This window comes from Nanorana parkeri, unplaced genomic scaffold, assembly GCF_000935625.1.
Source record: "Nanorana parkeri isolate BGI_ZX_2015 unplaced genomic scaffold, ASM93562v1 scaffold580, whole genome shotgun sequence".
Lineage (NCBI taxonomy): Eukaryota > Metazoa > Chordata > Amphibia > Anura > Dicroglossidae > Nanorana > Nanorana parkeri.
Genome location: NW_017306848.1, coordinates 692,348 through 707,226, shown reverse-complemented (window position 1 = coordinate 707,226; position 14,879 = coordinate 692,348). Strand labels below are relative to the sequence as shown.

General features: G+C 40.8%; 1 protein-coding gene across 2 annotated transcripts in view; it reads left to right on the top strand.

Moving 5' to 3' along the window:
* The window catches only part of MCC (mutated in colorectal cancers), a 249,605-nt gene that overhangs the window by 193,425 nt on the left and 41,301 nt on the right, over positions 1–14,879 (top strand). For both annotated transcript variants that reach the window (XM_018562500.1, XM_018562502.1), the window contains 3 exons: positions 1,726–1,889; positions 2,904–3,110; positions 13,399–13,545. In XM_018562500.1, the coding sequence (XP_018418002.1) occupies positions 1,726–1,889; positions 2,904–3,110; positions 13,399–13,545 (518 nt within the window). The remainder of the gene's footprint in view (positions 1–1,725; positions 1,890–2,903; positions 3,111–13,398; positions 13,546–14,879) is intronic.

Genomic DNA, 14,879 nt, shown 5'->3' with positions numbered 1-14,879 from the left:
TATATATTTAATGTGCATATATATATATGTGTGTGTGTGTGTATATATATATATATATTTTAGTTCTCCTATTTTCATTTTTTACATTATTTTTCATCCCTTTTTTTTTTTGTCACTATTTTTCACCTATTTTCTATTCTGCTCGGTACCTCGGAGGCGGCATTCGGCTATTCACTCACTGCCGTTCGGCCCCTGAGAATAGGGGCAAACGGCAGCCGGTGAGCTGCCGCAGCTTTGGCTCGGCTGATCCAGATGTTGGATGGGCTGAGTCGAAGTCCCTCTGCACTGCAGAGCATGTTCGGCTGACTAAAGGCAGCCGATGTACTGCTAAAATCAGCCGTACTGAGCCGGATTGAACGTCGTTCGGCTCTGTTCACTTCGGCTCAGTTATTCATTCGGCTGCCAGTAGCCCTGTTAAAAAAAATAAAAAAGTTTTCGCTTGACATACAATTTTGTTAAATGTTTGTTAAAAAAAGGCATACCGTATGTCATTTCTATAAAGGCTATTGTGTTGATGTTATTTAAGAATAATCTTTTAATTTCAATCGGCTAAATTAATTTCAATCTGCAAAAAAAAATAAAAATCAATTGCAGTTTCTTTTTAACAGGGCACACATTATAGCAATGTAGCCATTGTACACAACCATTGTACAACATTCTAAGAAATGTATTTTCCTGCTCATGTGACTGGCTCATTACTGTTCTCAGCTGTCTTATGACAACACTGGGGTTGATTGTATAGCAGGAATAGGAAGTGAATGGAATCCATGTGTAGATCTAAACCAAAGCAGCAGCATTTATTTAAAGTGACCCTAAACTCAGGAGTTAAATCTTAAAAACGCATTTAAGTACCATATCTTCAAAATTACAACAACGGCACCTTTAGTAATGACAGTCTACAAACTCATACTTCTCGATAATTGCAGACTTTTTTTTATTTTTGCATACCTTATTTTTCTTTTCTTCCCCAGTACTAAGGCTAGGTTATAGAGCTCCCTTTACTTCCTGGAACTCTGGCCCATGTGACTAGGACATGTAACCATGCACATCATCTCGGGAGAAAAATGCCTTTCCCTGAGATCTCATAAGATTACAGATGAGATTTCCCACCAATGCACTGCTGATGTAACTTTCCCAGGATGCAATGGTTGTGCATATCAAATAATTTGTGCCAAAGTGGACCAGAAAGTAGAAAAAAAATGTTTGTTTAGCTAATGAATGGAAGATGATTTCATATCAGAATGCAGAGCTTTATTTTTAGTTAAATGTAGCTTATTTGTGTATCACTCAGCGGTAGATCCTCAAATCATCTCTGAATTGGTGCTGACACTGTCCTTCCTTCTGGAGGGTGGCTAATTTTGTTCTCCATGGTTCCTGTGTGTGTTGTAAAGTAGCGGCTGCTCCAAGTTCGCTTTTGTGATGGACTACAATATCAATACATATTAGTAAACTAAATGTGAGCTTAGATGCTTTGAGGATCTACAGTACAGATGAGTGATGCACAAATAAGGTTCAGTATTGTTCATAATTAAGGTACATTTTTAAGATTTAACTCCTGAGTTTAGTGTCACTTGAAGCTTTGCTAAAAAGACAAAAAGTAGTTCAATAATTACTGGCCAGTTCTGTATTAAGCAAAATCAATCTATTTATCTTTAATCTAACATTTAATAATAATTTGTTTTTTTGTGGCTGTTTTTCCTCTAACTGTCCTTTCCCCTACAACAGACACTTGCAGTGACCTGAACTCTGAGCTGCAGAGGGTACTTACAGGTCTAGAAAATGTGGTGTGTGGGAGGAAGAAGAGCAGCTGTAATTTAACTGTGGCAGATGTGGACAGACACATTGAGCAACTCACATCTGCCAGCGAGCACTGTGACCTGGCTATCAAGGTAATTTGTTTAGTTTACTATAGCAAACCAATTTCCAGTACTGCTGAAGTGCCTGTATTACAGTTCTATAAAATACTTTGGATCAAGTATACCGTCAATGATCTTAGTACTGTGTTGATTGTACTGTTTCTTTGCTGCCTTGTTGCAATATATTTATCATAATGAACATTTAACCTCCTATTCCCATCCTTAAGGCCCCGTTCCCACTGCGTGATATGCAAATCGCGCGTTTGTCACACAATTTGCATATTGCGCGACATCATGAGATTTGCCGTGCGATGTCGCGTTCAAGCTTGCATTGAGCATGCTTGAATCACGGCTAAATCCGCTCCAAAAAGGGTCCTGCTGTAGCGACACACGACCCGCGACAGCAGGACCCTTTGCCCCATTGGATTGCATTGGAGCGCGATATCGCGGGAATTACCGCGCGATAAATCGCTCAATGTGAACGGGGTCTAAAGTGTAACTATGAGCCAAACAAAATATGTACTCTGTCACTAGCATTAACACAGATGCTTATGTTTTTCCCCCTTGTAACATAGTTTTATTATCTGTTTACCCTGCTGATCCATTACTTTTATCACTTCCTTTACAAGAATGACATTGCTGGTCATTCTGCAGTGAAATTTGTCACCTTGTGGGGAAGGTAGTTTTTAAATGGACTTTTTTCTTAGTGTACAATAGAGGCTTATGAGAGGTAATAGCATCCTGATCAGATAGTACTTTCAGTTTTAGATTTAGAGAATAGGTTCACAAAAAACAATTAACGTCTATGAATTTTATATTTACAAGTCTCTTAAACATGTTTGGCTATTCCTTGCAAAACCCGGGCAGTGTCAAAATGTATCCTTTAACAAATGAACCTCCTAAAGTTTAATATACATGGGAGAAAGTGCAATGAAAGCTTCATCGGTAGAAGGTCATCATGGACTTTGAGGTGGCTGTTCATTCAGCTGAAATTGTTTGAAACAATGTATTCTTTGTTGTAAAATGAGCTTGGATTTTTATTGTCAGACTGTGGAGGAAATAGAAGGGGTGCTGGGCCGTGAATTGTATCCTAACCTGGCAGAAGAAAGGGCGCGATGGGAGAAGGAGCTAGCTGGATATCGGGAAGAGAATGAGAGCCTCACTGCTATGCTTTGCAGCAAAGAAGAAGACCTCAACAGGACCAAGTCTACAATGAGTGCTATTCGAGAAGAGCGTGATAGACTTCGTAGAAGGGTAAGAGCAGAACTCTTTCCTGCAAAGTACAAGTGAATGGCACATTAACTGGAGGTTTACTGTGACAGTCTCACTACCAAATCCCGACATTTGTATGTCCAAATGTGCACATAGAATCAGTCATGTCATAATACTGCGTTCTAAATTGTCACATTAGGACCTTTTAACATCCTTGTACCTTGATATGCATGCTTTGTAGATAGCATGATGATGACTTACAATTGCTGTATGAGGGGGAATTTCTGATAACAGCAGGAATTACGAAAAATATTATGGCAACGCTCATTACAATTGTAGCAGGATCTCTAAAGAAATGGTAAAGATCCATTATCGGCTGCAGAGATTTTCTTGGGATTTTTTGGGAATCATAATATGCACTTCTAAAAGGGTACCTGGGTACCTATTATTAACATTTCAGTTGGTGTGATTAAGGTGTCCTAAAGTATTCCTTTTGTCAATCAAGGCGATCCAAACTAAGAATATGATTTTTTTTTTTTAAAGGTCTAAGTAGAGTGGTTTCTATGGTTTCTAGTGACCTAATGAAAATGTGAAATCATTCAGAATATTCAAAGATTTAAGCAGCCGACAATGTATAAAATAAACTTGACTTTCCAGTGAAAGTCAAACTTGGGCCCTACCTCCTCCCTACTGGTCAGTGAAAATCCCACCACATTAAATGGCCATTAGGTAGGCTCAGGAGGTTGGAAGGTGATGGAAACCAGGCTCAGCAAACATGAGGTGTGCATATCTGCTACCTAATATATCTAGATCTAATGACTAGCATTTTTTATTGATACGCTTAGTTGGAATAGTGGTTTGGTGACAGGTTTTCTTTAAGCCTATTGGTTAATTCTTAAATGACATAGAATAATATTACTTTTAAACTGTGTACAAATGAGCTTCCTTTCATTTTTACATTTCATTTTTTTTTTTAATTAAACATATACTTCCTTTCATTTCAAAGAAACCAGACTAATAATGAAATTCTAGGCCACCGTAATTTTTTATTTATTTTTTTTTCCTTGCTCCCTCAACCATAGCATAAAAAAGGCTGAACCCCTACCAGCCTCAGATTTTTTTTTTATTATTTGGAAGCATTTTGGCGTTCCGCACCAGAGAGCAGAGCTGGACTTGGGCATTAGTTGAAATCCTCAGCCTGGAACACGTCTTTCTTCTCAAGTGTTTCCAAATTTTAAAACGCCCTGATTAAGTTCTTTATTAAATTGGGAGGTCATGCAATATCTTAAAACACATCTGAGCAGTTATAACTGGTTGTTCTTTGAAAGGACTGCTCAGTATTATAAAGAAAAATTAAATTGTTAAAAAAATCTGAATTTAAAATAAATGTGTAAGACCCAGGATTCCTCACTGCAAATGGCTAATGTGATGATTGACTGATGCATAGTTTTTTTTAAATATTTATACTGTATGTGTTGTTTTGTCAAGAGGCGTTTTAAATTCTAGAGATTACATCTGTTACCTGTATATAAAGAATACATATTTAAGGGATGTTACTAGTTGCCAGAAATGTGGAGTTGCATGTAACTAGCCTGCAGGGCTTTGTACCATGTGTTGTCCCTGCCAGGGATATTGATGAGCCCTCTGCTGACATCAGTTAATTTGCTGCCTGAATGTTCCTTTGCATTACACTACAGCAGGTTTATTGGTGCTCGCCAGCAGATTGTTGTGACTGTCTGATCACTACAGCAGCTCATTTATACTTTGGCAGTGAAACCTATCGCAGCGTATCAGGCTCACCTCCATTTGCCTCATTTCTTTTGATGTGCGATACTTGCTGCATTCTAATAATCTTTCCTGAATTCTGACCTACACATTTACGTTTTGTCACTGGCTAATTAATATATTGGAGGGAAATGCAATGATGAAGTGCATTAACCCATAGCAATAAAGCAGAGTTCATCTCCTGAAGGAGTTTTAAAGTCCCAGCATATACTATCCTGTTATAACCTCATTGTTGTAATGGGAATACTTACTATAGTTGTTTTTGATAATGCAATCAAACGTTACTTGAAAAAAAAAATCAGTTTTATGTAGTGAGTGCTGCCTTCTGTCTGCCCATCACTTTCACCCACTTCCTGGATTTCCAGTGTGCTTTCCAACTCTTTCCCTGCTGCTTGATATGATGCAATTTTGATTTATCTAGATGACATTTCCCATCATGCATTGCTTCCTGCAAGCAATGATAATATTACATTGTTTAAATGTTGAATTGTAGCAGAAGGCAGGCTCTGTGAGAGCTGTGACACAAGGTACATATACACAGGGCTGAGTGAAATGATGTCAGTGCATTGAGGAAGTACATCCTTTGGGCATCTTCAGTAAGTAAGTTTTACAGGTTTATAGATGGAAATGGATATTGGGAGTGGGATAGAACTTGTGGAAATTCAATATAGAAATACATATTTATTTTTAGTGTTTGACCACAGATACCTTTTTAACTGTTTTGACTATATTGAGCTGAAATCTGATGGGTATGTTTTATATGTTACTACATTTTTACATCCTTGTTTTTTTGCTTTACATCGCACTGCCTGGATGTCTGCCTATGTATTTATAATACATAATCATTACATAGTAGACTGGGGCCTGAAGGTGGGAGCATTAACCTACTGCATATGACAGCTGGAACTGAGGTTACTGTTTTAACTCCAATTCCACCTAAAGGGAAATTCAGTAGAAGTAGTAAGTAGTGAATTATACATGTTTAAATGGTTGGGGCATTTACATGTCTATGTGGGTATAAACACACGCACATGTTTTATAATTTGTGTACGTGTGTGGGGAGGGGAGGTTTTTTTTGAGGGGGAAATATCTGGGGCCTAAACAGACCCCTGACATTTCCCTTTCGAAACCGAAAAAGAAATTGAGGACACAGAGTCCTTGATCTCTTTTTCTGCAGCCCCTGTTCTAAATTAATGGAAAGCTCTCAGTACAGAGGCTTCCTGTTTATTCACAAACTGATGCTAGTAAATATTTACTCTCAACAAGTTATCAATGGGTAGAAGCCTCTGTAGCTGCAGTGAGTGCTTCCACCCATTGAGAAACTCATGAATGAACAGGAAGTGATGTAAAGCACTTCCTGTTCATTCGTAACTGGGGACACATAGTACTAACAGCTGATCACTCCAGTGTTTGCTATGCACAGAGGATCCATAAATATCACAGATATTTACCGATCCTTCGCTCTGCCATCCTGAGCGTTGAAGCCAGCGGGGGGCCAAGGAGGGAGCGCTGAAGCCGGGGGGGGGGGGACGCAGAGGAGGGAGCGCTGTCACTTCAGGATGGCCGAGCGGTGAGTAGAGAGAGCTGTCAGATCCTGGCCAAGCAGCTCTCTCCTCACCGCTTGGCCATCCTCTGACAGCTCCCTCATCCGCCGGCTGCAGCGCTCCATTTCTCCTCTGATCCCCGCTGCCTCTACCCATTTAGGCGTGGGAGAGCAGCAGGGATTAGTTGAAAAGCTGGAGCGAGTGCCGCTCCTCCTCCTACTGAACCGTGGCTGTGTTGGCCGCTTGGCGCCCCTGTTGCCATGGCGCCCTGTGCTAGCCATGGCAACAGGGGTGAGAGGGTGCAGCCAGGCTGTCCCCTCTCAGCTGCGTCTGCATTCGCCTCACTCGCCTCATGGCTGCTACAGCCCTGTACCATCTTTATTCATCAAATTAATTCACGTTATGGAATGTAACAAAGCTCTAGGAATGCAGTGCTTACCACTGAGCCACCATACTGCACTATACATTTTGTTAGTCTGTAGTTTTATATTATATTATTATTACTTGAATGTATTAAATATCACACATAACTGGTTTAGTTTGGACTTATCCTTAGCCAGCCACTTACAATACACATAAGCGTTTGAAAGCAAATCAGAAGAAATTCTGATACAGATAAATCAATCTGTGATATTCAGTTAAAAAGGGAGTTGATAAGATCAATAGGCCTGCTCCATTCAGCTTACATCAGTAATCATACAAAGTGCTCTCAATAGGTTTTTCTGTTCTTCCAAATGTAATTAAATTAGGTGTTTAATGTATTCCTTTAACAGATTGTACTGCTTTGCAGAGCAATTGCTAAGAACTCATGTGCATGATAGTGTTTCTGTGTTTCTCACGGCTCATTAGTAAATGAGGTAATCATTTCCTCCTGCAGGATACCTGCAGCGTCAGGCTTCTAAACTAACACTGCTTTTCTGTTTATGAGAATGGACTGGAGGAGTGAGAAAGATTTCCCCAGGAGAAGATACAGGATACACGTATTTTTCCGGAACCCCATAGTCCCTCAACACCACTGTGTGGAAGCCTTTTACATTTAGAATAGCCGTACACTAGAAAACCTTCTTTCTATCCAAACTGCTGCTTTGTCTTCAGTGACACACTTGCATATTGCTGCATGCAGCATTTCTCATCTTTCCTGCCTTTAAACTGATGCTTTGTGTTCAGTGGTATACCTGCAAATTGCTGCATGCATTTCTCACCTCCTTCCGAAGTGGTGCGTTTGAAAAGAGTAGTGCATGCACTGTTTTTTATTTTTTTTACACCGCAACACGGAGGGGGGGAGGAATTTATCTAAACGAGCAGACAGAATCTGGAGCAGTTGCCCATGGTAACCATTCAGCATCTCTCTTCAGTTTGCTGATTCGGATTTGAAAATGAGACAGAGAAAGAGAGAAGCTGATTGGTTGCAGTGCAAATATGCTCCAGATTTTGTCTTTCAGTTTTGATAAATTCCCCCGTGTGTTCAGGGACACATGTACAAATTACTGCATGCAGCATTCCTCACTATTCCTGCATCTAAACTGCTGCAGGTCCCAATTCTCTTTTCTGGTATTTCAATGATTCCCTTGCTTTAATAAATAAATATTAATATTCCCCTGCTTTGTCATCCTGTTAAACTGGTTTTCTGAGGAGACTATAGTTGGCTATAGTTGGATGCATTTGGTATGCATGGTCCACTCTTGTCACCATCAGGAAACCTGCCTATAGATATACCATGTAGACAGAAATTGGCTGCAGGAGATCAGTACAGCTGGAATAAATCCAATGATGAAAAAAGGAGAACACAAGAATTATTATTAAACAAGAACTATTTAAAAACACTGCACTTTTTACGAATAGTCCACAAACTAAATGCCCTTCACACAGGGTTAACATCCACTTTTAAGTCATCATATAAAGTGCTGGGGGGTTCTGCCTACAAACATTGAGCATCATATGACGTGTTCTGTATCTGACTATTTTCTGGAAACATTAGGCCAGAGTGTAATGCAGGGGACTACTTCGTTACGGTTCCTCATCTGTATGAGGAAGAACAGACAAGGTAAAATTGTTGAAAGATTATGATTAACATCTTCGATATGAATGAGAATATAACCACTCTCATTAAGTGATTTTCTCATGTGGATGATTTTCTCTTTGATGTTCAAATCCACAAAACAAGAACATTCTGGAATCTTGGCAGTTTTGCTAATTATCCATTCTTTGGAGCGGCCTGCAGTGTCTGTAAGAGTGGAGACTGACACCAACAGTCATTTAATGACACTAGATTTAATCCACGCTCCAGTGAATTTTAACCAGATTTCAGTGCTGTCAGTCACTGAGAAACCTTGTAATATAGAAGAGATATAGATGAGCTGTATGTTCAACTATTTCACTGTAAGGCAGTGTAGATGAAAATATAAACATGGCAGGAATATTCTTCTTTGTGTTTGAACACAATGCAAAAAGGCCAATGAAGACAATTCTGAAACATTGAGGGAATAGGCTTGTGATTCATAATAACCAAATGAGAATACATTTGGGAGCTTTACAAGAACGTCAGCAAAAATCCTATTGGCATAATATATATCTATACTAGAGGTGAACCGAAAGGAAAGTTTCAAAACCGAAACAAAACAACATTTAAAAAAAAAAATGTCAATGTCAAAAATGTTTCTTTTTTTTCTAACTTTTTAAAATATTTTATTTTTATTTTTTATAAACTTTTTATTTTATTCATTTTTATTATTTTTTACTTTATTGTTGGGGGCTTCCGGGAAATATTGGGGGGTCTAAATTATTTACAAACACTCAGCGATCACTGACTGCTTGTGCTCGCTCTCCATTCTGGACTGGCTGCCACAGGAGGCTGAGCGAGCAGTGCGGGGAGGAGAGCTCGATCTCCTCTGACAGCTGACTCTTCCCTGCACCGCCGGCCTGGCCTCCTGTGACAACTGTCTCTGCCCCCACACCGCCGCTTTCCCAATCTGTCACAGGAGGCTGAGCGGTGCAGGGAGGAGAGACGCCAGCTGCTCACAGTGCTCTCCTCCCCCCCTGTACTGCTCGGCCTTCTGTGACAGTTTCTCTCTTCCCCGCTGGGAATCAGAGCAGCGCCCAGCGGGAAGGAGAGAATGCAGGGATTCATTGGTATTTCAGCCAGAAAATGGCACTTTCGGCATGCGTATATATATCTATATAGATATATCTATATGTATCATGACAGAAGACATGATTTTACAAACAGTGCTGTGAGTTTGAAATAAGCACAGACCTTTTGGATGTGGTTAGAGATGTGTGCACCGCACTGTAACCTACAGAGCTATTTAAAGATATGTAATGTATTATTTTTGTAATAAAATTATAAACCCCATTTTACTAAGCCCTTTTAGGCAATTTTAAAACTCTTTTTGCATTCTCCTCAGGCCTTTTCAGGCTTGAGCATTTTTGCTCATGGAAAGCCAGTTACTAGGAGGAGGAGATGGTTGTTGGCTGCAAAATGGCGACACAACAACGAGCATCATTGAAAAAAATGAGGTTCTTGTGGAGTGTTTCTGTGCTTCATCAAATGTGCAACAAAGCGTTCAGGTGTGAATAGGGGCTTATACAAAATGATTGCTTGCAGTTTGTGCCAAAATCACAATTACATTTCTCTCAGGGCCCGTTCCGCAACTTGAAAAGCACTATTTTGATCGCACCGGACCGCAGGCATAATTTGCCTTGCGATCCCGTGCGGCCGATCACGTTGTGGCCGTAGGGCGTGGCTACGGTCCCATTCATTTCACTTGCTCACCACGCCCCCTCCTGCCCCTCAGAAAAGTGAGCAGGCTGCAATGCGAGGCAGTGCGTTCTGGCTAGAATCGGGCCGGAACGCACTGCATCTGGTGTGAACAGGCCCTCAAGGTTTGAACGGATAGCAGTTGACATACCTTACAGCTGGTAGTAAATTGAGTTCTGCAGTGCCCTCCTATACTCCTGCATATGCCAATGTGAGCATGTTACATAGAGTGCAGACAAGGACATTCTTATCACTGCACTGAAACCCCAGTTATAGAATTCTTTAAAAAAAAAAAAAGTGTTATGGCTTTTACTTTTCTTTTGGAACAAAAAAGCTGGCCATACAGTTCTCAAGTTTTGGTCGAGTCCTGCTTACCCTCCAGTGGGTACCCAGAATGTCATTTAAAGCATCAGAAACAAGGAACACTATACTAAATGGTGAGTCCAAATCGCTTTATTACTTACATATAGAGCAATGTACATTGTTTACCATTTTTCTGGTACTCCTGTTGGTACATGCTTTTAGTACTTAGAGACACTGACCCAGAATAGATATGAGGATAAGGAAAGTCATGTGAGGTTCTCTGACTCACAGATTAAGAAGTCAGCAATGGCAGTTACCATTATCCTCTCAGGAAAGGTTTTCCTTTAATGAACCAAACAGACAAATGAAATACAGCTGACTGAAACATTTGGTCACAGCTAAATGAAATGTGATCCTTCAGCCAATTCGCAAGCAGCAAATCTGCCTGTGAGAAGAATTACAAGGCAGCCAGACAGATGGAGGGGAGGACATATCAAATCCCACTAGGAACACTCTCTGCTCTCGATTGTCCCTTGTTTGGGTTTTCCCCAGGTACTCTGGATTTCTCTGTGGTAGGGACTTTCGATTGTATGCTCAGCTGGTGCAGGCGCTGATGTGAACATTTTAGTCCTCTGTAATGTGCTGTGTAATGATTTTGCATGAATACCGGAAGCAATTGAAGAAATATAAACCCAACAAATGTATTTTCAAAGATGTGTATAATGTCGGTAGAACAATCTAAGCGTAGACATATATTTATAGTACTGACAGAATATGCAGCACTTTATAGACAACATTAAACAGTTACATCAGTCTTTGTACTGTAAAGCCTGCAGTTTCTGGGCTTATTCACTATTGCAATGCACACGACAACATTGCTCATCACTCCATTGTATGTCTGCATGACCTTAACAAGAATACTATGGCCTTTGACAGATCCGTTCCATACATTCAATGCTTTTGTTGCGAATTCTGCCCAGGATCTTAGTGATGCAGTATGGCAACACGCATTGACTTCTTAATAAGATACATATTAGATATGCTTTTCTCCAATGTGATATTATTATTATAGATAGGTGTATAGTGCTGTCAATTTACACAGCAATTTATAGTGTTCACATCAGTCCCTGCTCTTAAGGAGCATACAATCTTGGGTCCCTGTCGGATATGCACAAATACTAGAGCCATTTTTGACTTGAACCAATAAACCTTCCAGCATGTCTTTGAAGTGTGGGAGGAAACGAGTACCTGGAAGAAATCCACATGCAAACTCCATGCAAATAGTATCCTGGCCTCTGTGCTTCAAGGTTGTAGTGCTAACAACTAAGAGGGGGGAGTTTTATCAAAACTGGAGCAGGCAAAATCTGCAGCAGATTTGCACTGCAGCCAACCATCTTCTCTCTCATTTTCAAATCTTACCTGAGCAAACTGAAGAGAGATGCTGATTGGTTGCCATGGGCAACTGCTCCAGATTCTGCCTCTGCTCCAGTTTTGATAAATCCCCCCCCCATTATCTCTCATGTCTGGCCCAAAATGTCAACTAGCTCCCTTCTACTACGCAGTCTCTTCAGGGTGATCCAGATTCGAAGGAGACAGATATTTGTTACATGAACAGATTGATCCACTCATCGATTCCTTCTGATTTTTGTCTAACATTATGATTTACATTATGTATTATATAGGCAGACAGCCACATAAAGATGGCATTTACTTGCTTTATTACACCTACCTATTAACACCCACATTACAACTCTCTTTTTTTTCCCCCTCTTTTCCTTGGCTGCGATCCATTACTTATATGATTAGAGTCAATTCAGCTTGTCATCAGTCACAGTTCCTCCAGGCTGAATTTTCTGGTTGCCTGCCAGTCTCTTATCACAGGAGCTCATATGACTGATGAGAGGTGAAGGTACACACAAGTGCAAAGTCAGGAGCTATAATTCTAATCAAGCAGAGGATAGCTAATTGCTTCAGGGTGCTTCCTCTGTCTTTTGTCTCTATCTCCTTATCTGTATTGTGCCAGTGGTTGACTGAAACGCTCTCATTCAATGTGGAATATGTTTTTTTTCTGACCTTAGCAAACACGTGTCTTCTAATGTAATCATATTCTCCTATTATGTTCTGGCTTTTAATTATTCATTACTCCGAGCAGTAAATGCAGACCACGGTAAGAACCTTACAAGGTTAATTGGGATCTGAGGAATAAAACACATGAACGTCACAAGACTGGAATAAAGAATATAGAGGCTGTAAATGGCAAAATGCATAACACCTATATAAAATAAATATTATATTTGTTCTATTAACTCCATTTGTTACAGTGGTAGTCTGTGGAGCTGCACAAGATTTTTAGGAACATTTACAGTACAGAGTAGGGAACAGGCAGACAATGTTGGAGCTGCCATGCCAGGGTAGGGCAACCCACCCCCCAGTGACCTCGCCTTGTGGCATCCGGCAGCGTCAACTGGAATAATAATGTCTTTGATCGCCGCATAAAATGTGCCTAAATCTAGGACAGTTAGCAGAGGAGCAGTCCCGTATATTGCTAGAGACAAGTGCTGTGGATATAAGTTGTCATGAAAGAGCAGCAGCGTGGGGAATTTACTTGTTACCTTGAAGAAAAACTCCAGCCTTACCTTCAGTCTTGCACAGTTGTTCAGGCACCTCCTCTGTACTAAAAGTGCTGGACCGGGATTTTTTAAAGCTTCAAGAAAGCATCTGAACATTTATGGTCAGAAACCAGGACATTTAAGCCCTCTTGATCTGCGTATCCTGTAAGGATGTGTTTCTAAATGTATGTGCTATGAAGTAGGGCTTCTTTGTCCACATGATTGGCACAGTGAATGAGTAGAGCTGCTCTGTCCACATTTTTGTCATATTGAATAAATAGATTTTAAAGTGTGTGTATTTTATCTGGTAAATAGTCCATTTTTTATTTTAGGTGAGAGAACTCCAGACCCGACTTCAAAGTGTGCAGGCAACTGGTCCCTCTAGTCCTGGTCGTCTCACTTCTGCAAGTAGACCAGTAAACCCAAGCACTGGAGAGCTAAGCACAAGCAGCAGTAGTAATGACATTCCTATAGCTAAGGTGAGCCATCCTGTGCAAGCACCATTGTCAGTGAAATTATTATTATTTTTTTATCTGCCTTGTTTACTTTTAGTTTGGTAGCTAGGTTATGCTCTGTATATTTATATGAAAGTCATATTTTTACGTTTAACTAGAGCAGTGTTTCTCAACCTGTGTAGCCTCAGGACCCACATTTGTCCTGGGTCATTAAGTCGCCACCCAAGACGCACTGCAATGGAACGCATGGCATTGCAGTACTGCACATTCCGGTGCGGGCGATCGAACTGTGGGTGGGAGGTGGGTTTGGGGTGCCATTCAAATAAATGGCAACACAACACGCCTTCCATACCAGAATGCGCGGTAGGTGCGATTGCATGGTTCTGTGCATTAATCGTACGGCACTGTACTAGTGTGAACAGGCCATCAAAAACACTGACAGACACATTCACAGACACACACACTCCAAAAAAACAAACATTTTTTTATTTTTAAGATCCTCCCAGTCTTCCTACCTTATGAGAACTGGAGGGGATCAGCAGCCTGGGGTCCAGTGTGGGCTGCTGTGCTGTGAGTGAGCTCCATCCATACGTGCATTGCTTGTACTACTCCCTTGCGTGCACTGTAGAGGTGCCGGGGGCCAGAATATGACATCACTCCGGTCCAGGCACCTCTACAGGACACGTGAAGGAGCTGTAAGCAATGCACATATGGATGCAGCTCCCTCGTGGTCACACCCCTAGCCCACCTCACCTCAAGCTGTCACTCTGTACCGAGCAACATATTTTGAATTACTGCTATGGCACGAGAACTGGCAGTGCTGCAATAGGGGGAGGCTGAGGAGCCTCTCCCCTAGAAAAGTGGAAGGCACACGTTGACCCACTGAACACGGGGTCGCGGCCTACTAGTTGAGAACCAAGGAACTAGAGTACCGTATTTTTCCGTGTATAAAACGCTACTTTTTCATTAAAATGTTTACCTAAAAATAGAGGGGCGTCTTATACACGGGGACCGAGAGGAGAACCGCGGTTGCGAAAGTACCGATACCACTGCAAACTAGCCTCACGAGTGAAACTTCGGATTGCAGAGACAAGTTAAGTTTTCCTCCAATCATAAATCTTTTGTACCCGACGTTGCTGGGGAGAGTGGCTCTGTAATCCGCTCTCCCCAGCAACAGCTGACGTCAGGTACAAAAGATTTATGATTGGAGGAAAACTGTTATAAGACCACCCCCGTGGTCTTATACTGTCTTTAATTCAATTGTGTGTTATTTTAGTGCTATGTGTAATTTTACATATTTTATCTAAGAATAAAAATAAATAATAAATATTAATAGTAAATAACAATTAGAAATACAT